Source organism: Thermoascus crustaceus (assembly GCF_041956765.1).
Source record: "Thermoascus crustaceus strain CBS 181.67 unplaced genomic scaffold VTN00scaffold_2, whole genome shotgun sequence".
Lineage (NCBI taxonomy): Eukaryota > Fungi > Ascomycota > Eurotiomycetes > Eurotiales > Thermoascaceae > Thermoascus > Thermoascus crustaceus.
This window is the reverse complement of record NW_027192528.1, coordinates 3,421,329-3,436,586: the sequence shown is the minus strand read 5'-3', so window position 1 is coordinate 3,436,586 and position 15,258 is coordinate 3,421,329. Positions and strand designations below refer to the sequence as shown.

The 15,258-nt window shown below is 46.6% G+C and overlaps 3 protein-coding genes across 3 annotated transcripts; 2 read left to right on the top strand and 1 right to left on the bottom strand.

Annotated features, from left to right (window-relative positions):
• Positions 1 to 2,404: 2,404 nt before the first annotated feature.
• VTN00DRAFT_4755 (uncharacterized protein) lies at positions 2,405 to 2,728 on the bottom strand (the record flags this gene model as incomplete). The annotated part of the gene is made up of 1 exon (XM_069431212.1): positions 2,405 to 2,728. The coding sequence occupies one exon, from the start codon at positions 2,726 to 2,728 to the stop codon at positions 2,405 to 2,407; it is 324 nt and encodes a 107-aa protein (XP_069290270.1).
• A 2,760-nt stretch (positions 2,729 to 5,488) lies between these two features.
• Positions 5,489 to 5,789, top strand: VTN00DRAFT_4754 (uncharacterized protein; the record flags this gene model as incomplete). Its single annotated transcript, XM_069431211.1, has 2 exons — positions 5,489 to 5,608; positions 5,661 to 5,789. 2 exons carry the CDS (start codon positions 5,489 to 5,491, stop codon positions 5,787 to 5,789), a joined length of 249 nt encoding a protein of 82 aa, XP_069290269.1.
• Positions 5,790 to 8,791: 3,002 nt separating this feature from the next.
• On the top strand, positions 8,792 to 12,700 carry VTN00DRAFT_4753 (uncharacterized protein; the record flags this gene model as incomplete). The annotated part of the gene is made up of 10 exons (XM_069431210.1): positions 8,792 to 8,897; positions 8,988 to 9,283; positions 9,376 to 9,610; positions 9,683 to 10,142; positions 10,213 to 10,334; positions 11,407 to 11,570; positions 11,673 to 11,780; positions 11,890 to 12,233; positions 12,340 to 12,429; positions 12,511 to 12,700. The coding sequence occupies 10 exons, from the start codon at positions 8,792 to 8,794 to the stop codon at positions 12,698 to 12,700; spliced, it is 2,115 nt and encodes a 704-aa protein (XP_069290268.1).
• Between the last annotated feature and the right edge of the window lie 2,558 nt (positions 12,701 to 15,258).

The following is a 15,258-nucleotide window of genomic DNA, read 5'->3' as shown; positions in this document are numbered from 1 at the left end:
GGCCACTGCACGTTTCCTCTGATACCTTACATTGTATCCAACAAGATACAACTTATATTTACATACTTTGCCCAGTCTATTATTTGACCGTGTTATCCGTCTTCCTCAAGGAGAAGTTACCTCGCAAAGTTAAACGTTGCTCTTCTCCGTTCTACCCCCACATCCACCTCCCTTACGCTCCCACCCCAGATCTGCAAGGACGATAATGATTCGTAGAATCCATCAAATTAGTTGCGTGGTTATGACAGGTTTGGAATTGATTGAGTGGTGGAGGATTGGTTAAATAGGGAAAACCGGCTCTCACGGAAAACGCGGTTGGCTACATCTCATCGGTTGAGCGAGGGTTATGATTTGAAGATCCATCCAGAACTGAATAATATTTCGACTTATCTTTTGCGGGGTAAAGCACATTCACTAACATTAAGGACCTTATTTACCCGTACCTAATCGTTTAGCCGGTTGTGACCGAGACTTAAAATTGTCTAGGGGGTATTATGTACCCAGTGCCTAGTTTCAGTTCCTGTTTACTATATTGGAACCATCTAAGACGTTCTCCCTTCTCGAACCAACGCACCTTAATCATGTCTCTTTCGCTATCTGCATTTACCTCTGATCACATGGTGTTTCCTGTCGTTTATATTCCTCGTCGCGGCGTTGAGGACGAATTCCACGATCATTGCCGTGTTCTTCTTGTTCCAGCGTTCTTGTTTCTGTCCATAGCGAATTTCATGTCGATGGGGCATCCGGTTTCAAACGTCCATGTCAATAAGGCAGGAAGAGCATACCCTCTCGAGTTTTATGTCTTCATGCAAACCTCATGGAGCCAGCAAAGTCAGTTCCGTTTGTGACATATTTGGAAAACTGTTGGTCTGATTAGAGATCACTTTCACAGAATCCATACAACCTCACGGAGAACATCATGTTGCGGGCAGCTTAAATAAAACGTATACCCTAAATGCTCTCTATTCAAAGCATCAAATCCCAAAAAAAGGAACGTTCTATTTTCATGTCCTGCAGCTGAATTGTCCAGCATTTAATAATCAGCCATGCCAGATATGCTGTCCAGTATATCTCAAAAAATAGTCCTTTCATTGTGACAAATTTCACTATATAAATCGCGTCTACATTCTCTCCCTCTTACCAATAATAGGCTAATAAATATCCACAAACAATGTCTCAAGGTCAAAAAAATCAGTGGGAATATGTATCTAATCTTTGCAAGGACCCCGAATCTGGTCTTTCATATTCTAATGGGTAAAGTTGTAATATTCTTGGATTTTACTGTAAACCTGTATAGCTCTGGAAGATGGAGAAAAACTGAAAAGTAAACCATCATTTTTTCGCAAGTTCTATGGCTGAGCATCAAAAATAAGACAAAACTATGATAATCAAATCTTTCTCTATGTGCAAGTGCAAAACCTTTTCACCTTCTGGTAATAATGGTTGCAGCAGTGCAGTGATTATCAATGCTACTGAAAAACCAGACCATTTTTGTAGCATTCTCCAGAAGTGTGAGTCTTTTGACATTTATCCGGCAGTCCAACATGGAAACTGATAGTCTTTATGTAAAGCAAGCGGGTGTGGCGAAACCTCTAGTCCATCTAAGACTCCCAATTTCGACAACCAACATCGCCAATGTAATCGAAATGCTGAAAGTCCCGTATGTATAGGCATGCAATCTTCTCAATTCTGATAACTCGAGAATCCACGTGCTGACTGTTGTCACACAGCCGCAGAATCCGTCCATGATTCCTTGCAGGACCTGACACGCGATATATTGTCCTCCACCAAGAGGTGAGTTGATCGGCGCATGCTGCAGAGAAAATACCATGCCCAGGATCATAGTTCCTCCAACATTGGCAACGAACGTTCCCAATGGGAATGAGGAAACCCTTCCGTTAAGTTTTGAAAGATATTAAAAAATCTCATGAGACAACCCACGGCAGCAAAGACAAGAGCAAAAAGCCAAGGTCCACGCCATATCTTTGCACTCCACAGTGTGCTCTGCGCCTCATAGTGTGGTAGACGTGCAACAAGGCAGATTGTCGCAACCCAGGATAGGGAAGCGAGTATAACCACCAGTGGATCCAGGAACTTTTGAAGAATGGTTGGCATCCACGGAGCAAGGAGCAGGGCGACGTGTGCTCCCATAAACAATGCTGCCAGAAAAAGGCCTATTTCGGTAATCAACACCGCAGCTACAGCCATGAAGCTGTAGCCACCATTAGGAGCCTTTGTGCCCTCCTGCGACACTGTTCGGAACAGGGAAACATCTGAAATTGAACTAACCGGTGACGGCACGTCAATCGAGATTGCGAAAAAGGCATCGCGCATGAAAGTTGAGAAAGAAGTCAGGCATCCACAAAATGCAGTCGACACACCAATATAGAGAGGCACTGTCTTTTTATGGGCTTTTTTCATGCTCCTTCCATAGGATATCATGTTCCGTCTCCGTGGCTGGGTCGCCCACTTGGCCTCCATCGCTTCGAAACAATTCCCGGTCCTCGCTGAGGAACCCCATGATAAAGCTACCAGAAACATTGGCCCACAAGACGCTCGTCGTGACTGGCGCGCCCGGATAGAACGTCAATGCTTCGATGGCAAGTCTTGCCAAAGTTCCGACAACAGAGAAAAATATAAGATGAGAAACCGTATAGAGCTTTGTGAGAAATTCGGGGAACGTGTCCACTTGCTTTTCCGATCTTTCTTCCCTGATACCACCGGACATTCGCCTGTCGATTGATTGGCTCAGAGGAGAGGAGGTCGCACCGCTTGATTGCCATGAGCCCGACTGGGATGGACCTGTTTCTTTCGGACTCGGAGAGCTCACATCCTCTAAAAAGCCATGCTCACGAACGCGTTTCTCTGAATGGACGAAGATGGTGACGGTGCTGCCACCTCGTCCAGGTTCTTTTCCGCCTCCGGGAATTCATGCTGATCGCGTGGTTCAGCTATAGAGCTGGCTGGTAAACCCCGACCGAAGTTGTATTCCTGACTAGGTGAATTTTTCGAAACATCTCTTGCCGTCGTTCCAGGAGGATGTATTCGTCGTTCTTTGTAGGGCTCATCATGATCATTCGGATGAATCATTCCCATGATGGCGTTAGATTTTGCCGATCTCTTTGAAATAGATTCCAACGACACTGTTAATTCACAGACAGGGAGAGAAACATGGAAGACATTTATCTGACATGGCTGTCACCGTCGTTGGTGACCACTAATTTAGCCAATATGGCTAGGTTCATAGTTCCTCTACCCAGGTGGCCTAAAGGACACAACCGGTTTGGGCGGCCCGTCTGATCCAATTTTATCGGAACATTGGTTTCCCTCCGCAGCCCAGACGGTCCCCTCCCCTCGAAACCGACATCGGAAAATTGAGGCACCATCTCTATTATGGCAGTTCGGTAAAACCGTGCGTTGTTTAGTTTGCATTCCTCACGGATGGTTCCTATTGTAGGCCCTTGAGCCTTGGCTGTAGACGATCGGAGGTCAGTCAGCGGAGGACTTTAGCGAGAGCACACATGGTCCTTGGGAAGGCCTAGGAGGCCTCAGAAGTGGTGGGATAGTATACAACGAATTGGACATTTCTAAAAAGTAGTTGTGTATGGTGAGAGTAGTAGGAAATGTATAAGTAGGTACTTGTCGAATCGGATCAAGCAGGTAAACGTTAATGGTTTTCGTTAAACCCGCAGGAAGAAATGAATATTAGCCCGTCGTAACGCAATCACTTTGAGGTAGAGAAATACAGACGCATTCTGGCTAGCAATGCGTAGGTACCACGACCTGGTGAATAATTCTATGTTATGTTAGATAGCATATATGATGAAAAAGATTCCGGGGCTTGACGTCGACCAGATGAGTAGTACCTGTCATGTGATGATACTGAGATCTCTCTCCTAACATCATGGCAGCTTTTCGAACCGGCACTCCGCCCTATTATTATAGCTTTCTTCACTCTCATATACACATTACGTAGCTTACATGTCTCAACGTGAAGCGTCAGCGAGTTGAGCGTGCCTGCCAAAAAATGCCTCGTTCTCAAAGCCAAGGTTTTTTTTGTATTTTCTTGTGCTCATTGGCCTAGAATGCTGACTGTTACATGCAGTGTGATGACCAGCAACCCATATGCAACCGTTGTGCAGGATATGGTTTCACGTGTGTATGTCTGAGAGAAGGAGACCTGGGACTCGAGATGGTCGCAGAATGTTACGAGATGGGGATTCCATTTCCAGCACCCCCTGCCAGAACACAAGTCTCCATCTGCCAAGCCGGATGATCCCCTGATATTCCAAAATATCACCTGATCGTATAAAGCGCTAGTACAAAGTATCAGACCGAAATTGGATGGCGCTGAACGTGCTGCCTTCGGCATGACTCTCGCGAGTATCCACCAGCAGCTGCCAGATGGATTAGTCCCTCAGGATCGTGCTTCCAGTCCAGCAAATTAAACGAACAAAAGAGACAATGACTCCCCAACTTACTTCGGCAAAGCCAGTGATATTCATTTCTTCAACACTGTCCGTAATTTTATGCGTGAGCATGAAGTACTTCATGCGGTCGAGGACAAGGACGCTCAGGCCTATGAACAAATGACGTCTCTGAAAATCGCACTGCTTTTGGAAAACCGCTACAGCTACCATCGAGGGAAGAAGTGGGCAGTTCCTCGATATCTACTTTTCCACAATACACGTTGCCTATCCATTCCTGTGCAAGTTGACTGTGCTGCGCCACTTCCATCGAATATGGAATGGTGTACTGAACGAGCGATTTGATCGCCCTTGGCTTGCATTGTTGAGTGCAAAACCCATATCTCGTTGTCTGCCAAATTCTAACTACTTAGACTTCATATTCGCTATCGGTTCATACTAAATGTCTTTCCCACACAATGAGACGGGAGCCAGCTCGCATTCGTGCTACTTTGAGCAAGAACTATATCTTTCTAATCAATTTATGGCCAGCTGCACACTCACAAATGTTTGGCTTCTTCTTACCCAATGTTTCTATCTTCTCGCTGTCTGTCAAACGGATCAGTAAGTTTCCACGCATTTTCATGACATCTGAAACTTATCTTAGGTTAAGATGCTGGAACACGCTTGGATTTGCAATACGGATGGGCCAAAGGATCGGTCTCCATGTCGATTCGCCGCCAACCTTGCAGCAGGCTACACGCCAGAACGGGGTAGAACGTGAACTAAGGCGACGGGTATGGTATTCGATGGATGTTTTGGATCGATTATTAGCGCCCCAGCTTGGTCGTCCAGTCGCCATCCATGGACCAGATTTCGACGTGCAGCTCCCTTCGCGATCTGAAAAGATTTCCTTTTGCAGCGATTGTAACTGTGATCAAGAGCTTTCTGATGGGGGAAGCGAAAGTTTGCAAGTTTCCTTGATGGACTACTTTCGCCATATCATTTGATTCTCGCATATAGTGGGGCTGGTTATTGGTGAACTGTATCAGCCGACTCAAATAGACTCCTCCCCGGACAAGATGTTGCTTAGTGCCTCCTCACTCGACACGTCTCTATCAAAGTGGAAGGCAGAATTGCCGCGGCATCTGCGGTTTGATCTCGGGCATACGTTTGAGAACTCCATTACATTGAAACGTCAGGTATGCCACTTCGTTCCAGGCTCAGCTGGTGTGTAGTGCTGATTGCGTCCAGCGGAATATGCTTGCTGTCAAGTTTCATCATCTCCGAGCTCTGATCATCGTCCCTTTCTGTGTCTTCCCTTGCTTCAACGCAACAACACATCTTTTATGGACCTACTACACCGAGGCAGCTCTCGAATAGAGCGTGCAGAGAGAATTTGCATATTTGAGGCGCGGCAAACCGCACATTTACTGCACAACGTCTCAGACGAAAGAAGTCTTGTCCACGACTTCCCCTGGTGGCAGATGATTTCATGACTCATGTGCCAGCTCCATTCTGCTTGTCACAGAAGCCTTTTCGAACAACAATACAGAACTTTCTGAATCGTCGCCACAGCCATTACACGAGGACGCTGAGACCTGCTGCAAAGTTTTCGAAGCACTCAGTCTCAACTCCGCGGTGGGCAGAAAAGCAATGGACATGCTCAAAAGCCTTGCGAGACTAAAAGCATCGTCACAGTGTACGTATATCATCTTCCGATTGTGATCTTCACTAACAGCTGCTTCTAGTTTCCCCGAGTGAAAAGAACCTCACCATTTCTGGGGCAGAGAATGGCGGTTACTCTCCATTATCCTTTTCTACCCCTACCCTCAATTCTACACTACTCGTTCCCGAATTTGACTGCTCCTGATCCAAGCTCCTGGCACTGGCCCAGCGAGACCAATACCATGCAGTGGTCAGCCCAATTTCTTCAACCCGCGTATAGTTTGGCTGCGGCCAATGGCGCATCAACTACCGTTAACGACGGCCAAACCGTAGATTCAGGCGACATTACATCTCTTCAACCAGAGTGGAGTCCTGGAAACACGATACATTGATTATACAGACACGTATACTGTGTGCGAGGATGAAAAGCCTTTGCACCACTACTAGCTTTGGTCGAAAGCTTCAATACACCACTAGATCAACACTAAGCATGGTTATGTTTAATACTAATCAGAATCTCACTCTTGGTTTCAAGTGTCGACTTTAGCAGTGTAATGATTTTGGATACCAATTCCCCCATTGTGTTCATTGCTTTTGTACTAATTTCTTGACTAATTAGGTAGTCACCACACGTGAAATATACATGCAGCACTGCTCAAATTCGAATAAACCCGTTACTAGCGCGCGCAAGGATATGCGCTCCACACCCTTACACGATAGCGGAACATATTTGCCTGCGACATATCCGCCCGGTGACGGAATACTCCGGTTTATTACAAGAGAGATCATCGAAGTTTATGATCTGTCCCCACATTTTGGTGTGTTGGAGCTTCTGTGTTGGTGTTTTGACGAGTCCTGCGCAGTAGGGGCCATGCGCCGACTCCATACGGGAGTACATACCCGTGTTTACCGTCTTTTCCGGCGCTCCGGTTTACCCGTCCAGGAATTCCAGACGAGCTTAAAATGACCGCGTACCCCAGGCGCTCAATGGACCAATTCCATCTTCCGGACCGACGGGAACGATGGGTCATCCTGGTAGTAATGGGTCACATGCATCGGAAACTAGAACCCTGCCTATACGATCTCTAATGTGCCTGCGATCTACTAAGAAATCAGATTCCGAAACAGTTACTCATGACCTCGAATAATCTAATCGAGGAGTAGTTCTCGTGTTGTTCCGAGATGGAATGAGGAGAGGAGCTCGCGATTGGCCGACTACTACCCTGACGGCGGGACACCTTCCTTTGTATCTTACCGAGAACATGTTGTATTCAACTGGCTGGAGATGCAGCGACTTGCTGGTCATCGGAATGTTCCTAGCCAATGGTATCAACAGCCGTAACATGATCATGTCCTAACTTCCGGCCGACCAGGGCTGCTCACCACTTATGACACAAAGCGGATATCAATATTACGACTCCTATGAACTGCAGATGTGGTACTTGTGTTTTCAAAATTAACTTGTCAAAGGTACCTTTCCTCTCTTTTTTTCTTTTTTTTTGGTTTTGAACAGATCATATATGAATCCTGGGACGGTCCGGACAGAGTCAAAACCTTTTCCACGTCATCCAGCACGTAGCTGTGATATTAATCTCGTATGATCTGATGTTGACTCTCTTAACTTTCCTGCTATCCGAAATCCTATGCCTTAGTTTCTCTGTCCATAAAAATGTCTTACTACCTATACGTCCCTTCTCGCACCGAGCCGGGCGCAATGAGTCAGTATGACATTGACTTGGCGGGAATGCCATGTTTCTCAGGCTGTCCTGAATGGGCTCGTGGTATGTCCTTATATATCTAGCCAAGTTACTTAAACTGTCTCTGTTTCTGTATCAAATATAAGAGTTTTCACAGTGCTAATTTGATTCCTGCCAGGCCACATCCCAGACAGCTGTGTATTTTGCCTAGAGCCTCTAGGCGCGAAGTCAACCTATCGCCAACTGCCCTGTGACCATTGTTTCCATCTGTCATGTATCGATGACTGGATACGATGCCACGATGCAAGCTGCCCACTCTGCCGACAAACATTCTACCATCTGAGGCGGCCGCGCCTCGTCTGTATCCCGCGAACACCCCCGCCCCCTCCTCCGCTTTGGGCAGCTAACCGACGGCCAAGATCTGGGAGAGCGGGTGAGCAGAATCAATCAGCCCATAATACCACTTTCAACTGCTTTAAGGCGTGGTGCAAGAGGAAGCTCCATCAGCGTCTTAGTCATTCAGCAGTGGTGTCTACGGCACAGAGAAGTGGGCAGCGGATTTCGTTACCCAGGCCTGGGGAGGTCACGTAGCGATGGTATATATATATACGGATAAAATATTTGCACAAAATAGTGTTACAGGTTGAAAAGAAAAAAAATATCTTACTTTGCTTCAGTATATAGACAATCCTACGACTTGACAAATCGTCTCAGCTGTAATACCTTTGTCCGTTGCCACAGACATGTAAAAAATCATTCCAAGTGACGCAGGCTCTGATAAGATATCCAGAGAAAGGAGGGGTTAGCTGTGACGTAGTAATTCCATCCTCCGCCACGGGGAGGTAAACAGACAGCAAATAATATCCGATAGGTTCAATTACCTTTCTGACATACCACACCAAAGCTTCGGAATGGGGTCTATCAGATTTTGATATCCTAGCGGTATATTGTATGTACAGTATAGTTCTTGTCATAGCCAGAGACTGGCCTTGAATACGTAGAAAAGGGTCGACCGACAACATGTCCGGAACTCCCTTCCCCAGCACGATATCAAATGTCCAGGCAGCTCAGCGCCTTGATTCGCGAGGCAAGCCAACCGTGCAGGTTTCTGTTACTACCAACAAAGGTACTCATCGAACATGTTCTTTCATTATCCTTACCTTCTCCCTTCTTCCGTCCAGGAAACCTTCATCCTGACATGTCTATTTCACTCCAGGAACATTCAATGCCATGGTCCCCTCCGGCGCCTCCACAGGCCCCTACGAAGCCCACGAGATCCGAGACGGCGACCCTGCCGTGTACAAAGGTAGCAGTGTCCGCAAAGCCGTGTACCACGCGCAGCACGTCATCGGGCCGGAGCTGGTCAGCAAGTGCTTCGACGTCGGCAAGGACCTGGCCAAGATCGACGAGTTCATGATCAAGCTGGACGGGACCAAGGATAAGGGGAATTTGGGGGCCAATGCGATCCTGGGAGTGAGCATCGCGTGTGCGAGGGCGGGGGCGGCTGCTAGAGTCCGTTGGCCTATATACCTACGTTGCAACCCTTGGAGGAGTCGATGTCCTAACCATTAGGTGGTATGCGCTGACTAGACTGTTGTCAACAGGGCGTCCCGTTATATGAATTCCTCAGACAAGAGGCTCGCGCGCCTGAAGGATACGTCCTCCCCGTCCCGTTCTTCAACGTGCTCAATGGCGGTGCGCATTCAGGCAACTCGATGGCGTTCCAAGAGTTCATGATTGCCCCCGTCGGTGCGGAGTCGATGGCTCATGCGATCCAGATCGGGAGTGAAGTGTATCAGGAGCTGAGAAGTATCATAAAGAAGAAATTTGGCGGATCAGGTGAGCTCAATTGAACACTCCACGCCTAATCTTTCCGGTGATTACTATACTAACCTATCGGGATGGTCTCAGCAATCGGAATCGGCGACGAAGGCGGCTTCGCCCCTCCGATATACCAGCCCTCCGAGGCCCTCGACCTCCTCACACAAGCCATCAAATCTGCCGGCCACGAAGGCAAAGTAAAATTCGGCATCGACCCCGCAGCATCCGAGTTCTTCGAATGTGGCCGCTACAACCTCAGCTTCAAGGCCGAAGGAGGTCAACAGCAACAGAAACTCTCCACGAACGAGCTGTGCGATCTCTACAACAACCTCCTCCGCGACTATCCCATCGTGCTGCTCGAGGACCCCTTCGCGCAGGATGACTGGAACTCGTGGCGGGATTTCAACAAGACGTGCTCGATCGAGCTGGTGGGTGATGATCTGCTCGCGACGAATATCGACCGGTTGAGTATGGCGAGGGAGCATGGGGCGTGTAACTCGTTGCTGTTGAAGATCAATCAGATCGGGACGATTAGTCAGGCGATTGCTGCGTATGCAACTCTCTTTCCCTTCTAGTCTTCTTAAATCTCCACATTTGGTTCCTGACTGACGCTGTCGCAGGGCTCAGACGGCGTACAGTTACGGGTGGCGCGTCTTCGTGTCTCACAGGTCCGGGGAGACGACGGACGACTTTATCGCGGACCTTGCTGTCGGAGTGTGCTCAGGACATCTCAAGTCTGGCAGTCCGTGCAGAGGGGAAAGAGTTGCAAAATATAATCGGTTGATGGATATCGAAGACGAACTCAAAGCTTCCGGTGCAAATTATAGATATGGAGGGCCGATATGGGCGTAGAACTAGTGTCTTATATGACTCTTATACTGTATAACAGCACGATTTCGACATATAGCAGGATTTCTCTTTCTTTAAAAGAAAAATAATAATAATATTTCCTGATTTACATATTATAATATTATAGCTTTTAGATGTATTTCACGCAGGCGGCGGACGATGTAGACGTTGTATTATTCTGTTGGAAAATAAGGACTAATCAGTGTGTCATGGCACCTTTCTAGTCTGACATATCCACGGCCTACGCGGTGCAGGGATTTGAGAATGACGGACCAGACAGATGACATCGATGCAAGATGCCACTGAATGCCATGGGAAGTGATGTGCCAGTGTTTGGAGATGAAGCCTCGGCCAGTTCCCCTCGCGTATTCTGCAACAAAGCACCGGTTCAATCCCAGTAGATAGATGACAATGCAACTCTGAAATCAATTTCGATCATCTACATCCGTTCTCTTCTTCATTAACTTTTGACGTAACTTTTGGAGATACCTCGAGTATCACTCCATCCCCAAACAGGGCTATGATCCATAGAGATCCAGGAGGCCAAGGAACATAAGCTGGATAGCATCAGGGCCACCTCAATCTTTATTTAGGCATTACCTATCATTGAAAAGATTACATACTTCTATCTCTAAATTCTATACCACTAGACAACACAAACACGGTTGAAACAAACCATCCAATAAACTCTCATTTCTGAGAAGGAGAACGTAGCTACGTCATATTGAGCACTCTCTCCAGCCACCACTAACCCCCGGGACTTAGGTAGAGTATACACACAAAACGTCATAAAAGTATAGAGCTAGAGTCGAGTAGCGACTTCTTTTTGCAATGATAATAACAATACTACTAGTAATAATGATTACCTGCCTATAACGTACCCTGACACAACCACAACCTACATTGCCCTACAAGGCAACAAACAGACCAACAAACAGATAAATAAATCATGTCAACATACACAGCCCGAAAAACCGGCCAACCTTTCAGTCTCGATTACCGCGTCTACATCGAAAAGGACGGGAATGTCGTCTCCGCGTGGCACGATGTCCCCCTATACAATGACCCGGAGAAACAGGTACTCAATATGGTGGTTGAGATACCGCGGTGGAGTAATGCGAAGATGGAGGTAACAAAGTCCCCCCTCCCCCCTCTTCGCAATGGCACATAGGTATATATATGGATATGGATATGCATAACATGAGGTATCTTGCTAAAGGATAGGACATAGATCGCCAAAGACGAATTCCTCAACCCAATCAAGCAGGACATGAAAAAGGGCCAGCCGCGCTACGTGCCCAACATCTTCCCGCATAAAGGGTATCCGTGGAATTATGGGGCATTGCCGCAGGAAAGCCATTATCCTATCCTATCCTATCCCCCGTAACGATACAACGTACGTACCTAACGTATACATTTACTGATTTGTGGTATATATACCTATACAGACATGGGAAGACCCCACCCTCATCGACCCGCACACCAACAAAAAGGGCGACGACGACCCCCTCGATGTCTGCGAACTCGGCTCCGACGTCGCCACGACCGGCCAGATCAAACAGGTCAAGCTCCTCGGCTGCCTGGCCATCCTGGACGAGGGGGAGACGGACTGGAAGATCATCGTGATCGATGTCAATGACCCGCTGGCGGAGAAGATCGATACCATCGCCGACGTGGAGAGGCATATGCCGACGTTCCTGGATACCATGAAGTATTGGTTCCGGGTGTACAAGGTGCCCGACGGGAAGGGGGAGAATGAGATCGCGATGGGGGCGGAGGTTATGGATCGGTTGTATGTGTTTGTATTTGTATTTGTACTATATCCTGTACCCCTTTGGATTTGTAGAACTTTTTTTGGACGGATGAGGTTGAACTGATGTTTGTTGATGATGATACAGTTTCGCAAAAGACCTCATCGAATCCTGCCACCAGAGCTGGCAGACACTACTCAAGGAACCAGGCACACAACATAAGGATAAATCCGCGCTGTACGCACCTCCACATCTCTTCCTTTCCTCTCCATAAGAATAACTATCCACTAACCAAGACCAACCAATAAACGAAAACAGAGCCGACATCGGCATCGAAGACAGCGCCATCTCCGCACACGTATCGGCACAACCGCCCTACGACGAGGTCCACGCGCACCCGAACAAAGCGGCCATGGACAAGTCATACTTCTTCCCGACGAGTTCGGTCGTGGTGCCGGCGGCCGCGGGGCGATGTGGGATCGTCGAGGCGGAGGTGAAAACTAGTTAATCAAGTGTTCAAATTAAATATGAAAGTCATATGTTGCATGGTAGTAATGAAACAATTGATATAGGATACATATCTGTTTCTCTGTATGCATATGTAAAGAGATGGATAGCGGAAATAATATCTCTTAAGAGGATATTCTGCTTCTGACGGATCAAGTAGCTAGCGAATTAAATCCCTCCAACGTAATCGGACACCGAGCTGGCCGGCCCCAATTGCAGATATAGATTCAACACCAATGCCAGCATTAAATGAAGCTATATACATCCAATATCTAATTTACTAGGACATTTAAGCCGATTATGACCTTCTTGGCCACAACTACTACACTTGATTGGCCTGCGTGGCCTAGTATTTGACTGGTATTGCTGAATCTGCTGCTCTTCAGCCCTGTCAAGCTGCCGCCAGTTGCTATTAAATAATGTGAGGTCTCCTTCCTCTTCTTTTAACGTTGATTGGCTGTATAAAACTCATCAATCTCTTGCTGTAAAAGAACTGCATTTTGCATAGTAATCTCTGCACTTTCGATCACGTTGTTAACAGCCTGATGAAGAGTAGATGGTGATACTGTTGAATGCTGCTGTAGCTGTTGGATCCACTTCTTCTGTTACTCTAGTTGAGGGATGTCTGCTGGCGTCTTCCCTGGCCCAAAAGACTGATTTCTCTGGGATGTGGATGGTGGTGTTGCACTGTTGGTGTTCTATGGAGCTGTATATGGTGTTTTGAGAGCACTCTCTCTGGTTTAAAGTGGATATAAGCCAGTAGCACTAAAGCCACTGCAAATATTGGCTGCTGAAAGAGCTTCTGTATGGGCCTTTTGATATATCCTCAGAAAGTCCTCTTTATCAACAGTATGGACGTGGTTCTTTATCCTCTTCTGTACTATAAGACCATAGCTGTACTTCAATGGTGAGAAGCAGGAGACATGAAGTGGTTGACAAAGATGGGATAAATGCGCTGGCATATATAGAGGGATGATGTAATTGTGGTACAGAATCTATCAAATTCTGCAGTGGCATGACTGCTATGACCATCAAGAATTAGAAGATAATATCAACCAACTGTACAAGATTCAGTATGCACTTGAAACATCTCTTGAAGCCATTCAAGACCTATCTGGTCATTAGTTCAGCCATTCTCGCTCATACAAATGCTCCAATTGTGTGGTATAATCTGATACCACAGAGATTGGTGCTTCTTGCCAGCAAAGATAATATAAGGTGCTAAGGCCCAGCTAGTAGCATTGACAGCTTCAATAGCTGTTACCCATTCATAGTTGTCAGGTTGTATAGTCTTTGCACGGCTGTCCTTAGTCTCTTCACCAGTGATGACTTTTGCTGTGTTACAGCACAGCCTGGAGATCATGAGCAGGACAGACAAGGGGGGGATTCTATCATGTGACAATGGATCAAAATGATCCATCTGGATCCTTTGATCTATCTATAGTCATGATCCACCGGATAGGTATTTCCGGGCAGAACTCAGAATGTATATAAGACGCTCCTTAATTATGGGGATTAGGACCCTGTGGTCAACTCAAATAGCAATCCTGATAGGTAACATTGCTAGTAACGGCCTATTCATTCATCTCTTTCTCTTGCTTTCTGTCCTCAAAATAAACCAAACGAGCCTCCGCCTAAGAAGTCTTAGGTCCGCCGTTACATGCTGTGGATATTACACCCGTTTGAAAGCCTGTTTCATCAACATTGTAGATATCTTGTTCAAAAATACCATGCTTTTCTATGACATAATGAACACGTTGGAATCAGCTCTTGATCATCTCAGGATCTTTGCATCTAGCACATTGATAATCATACTTCCAGTTGTATTTAGAGTGTAGTTCTTGATGACGGCCAACAAAGTGAGTTACCCACTTCTCACCAATAGAAGCATTGGGCTGCTTTAATTGTGCAGATAGTAGCAACTGAGCCAGATATCATACAGTTGCAAGATGTGGTGGAAGGTCTCGTTTATCAAGATCTAGAATCCATGCTTTAAGCATAGATTCTTCAGTATTGGTGAGCTTGCAGCAATTTGTAATTGAATCTGGACACATGTCTTTTAAGGTGGATGGAGGCACATCGGATGCACTTGCTGGCCTTGTAATTGATGAAAATTGGCCTCTCTTATAGGCTTGAAGAGCTAATTGAATGCGTCCCTCCCTGGAGACATCAGCCATTGTTGTGGTATATAGGGGTCAAATTGGTGGTTGAATGCTGTTGGGGTGGTCAGCCGGCCAGCTCGGTGTCCATTACGTCATCAAACTGCTCCTTCTTTCAACCGAAAATAAGCCAATATTAGTGAAAATAAATGTCTAGATCCCGGGACGGGGCTCGTGCGTTTGATTTATGCTCCAAGAGCAACTTGACTGGATTCAACCCATTGAACAGTGTGTGCTCTGAATAGACGTATCAAGTAGTTAGGGATACTTGTCCCTGTTTATCTATGTGTCTATCTATCTATCTCTTTGTTGCTATTTATCTATTTACCCGGCTTCCTTCCCATTATAATCGCCGGTTCATTCAAATCGTCATGTTCGAATCTTAACAATAGCGATCAGC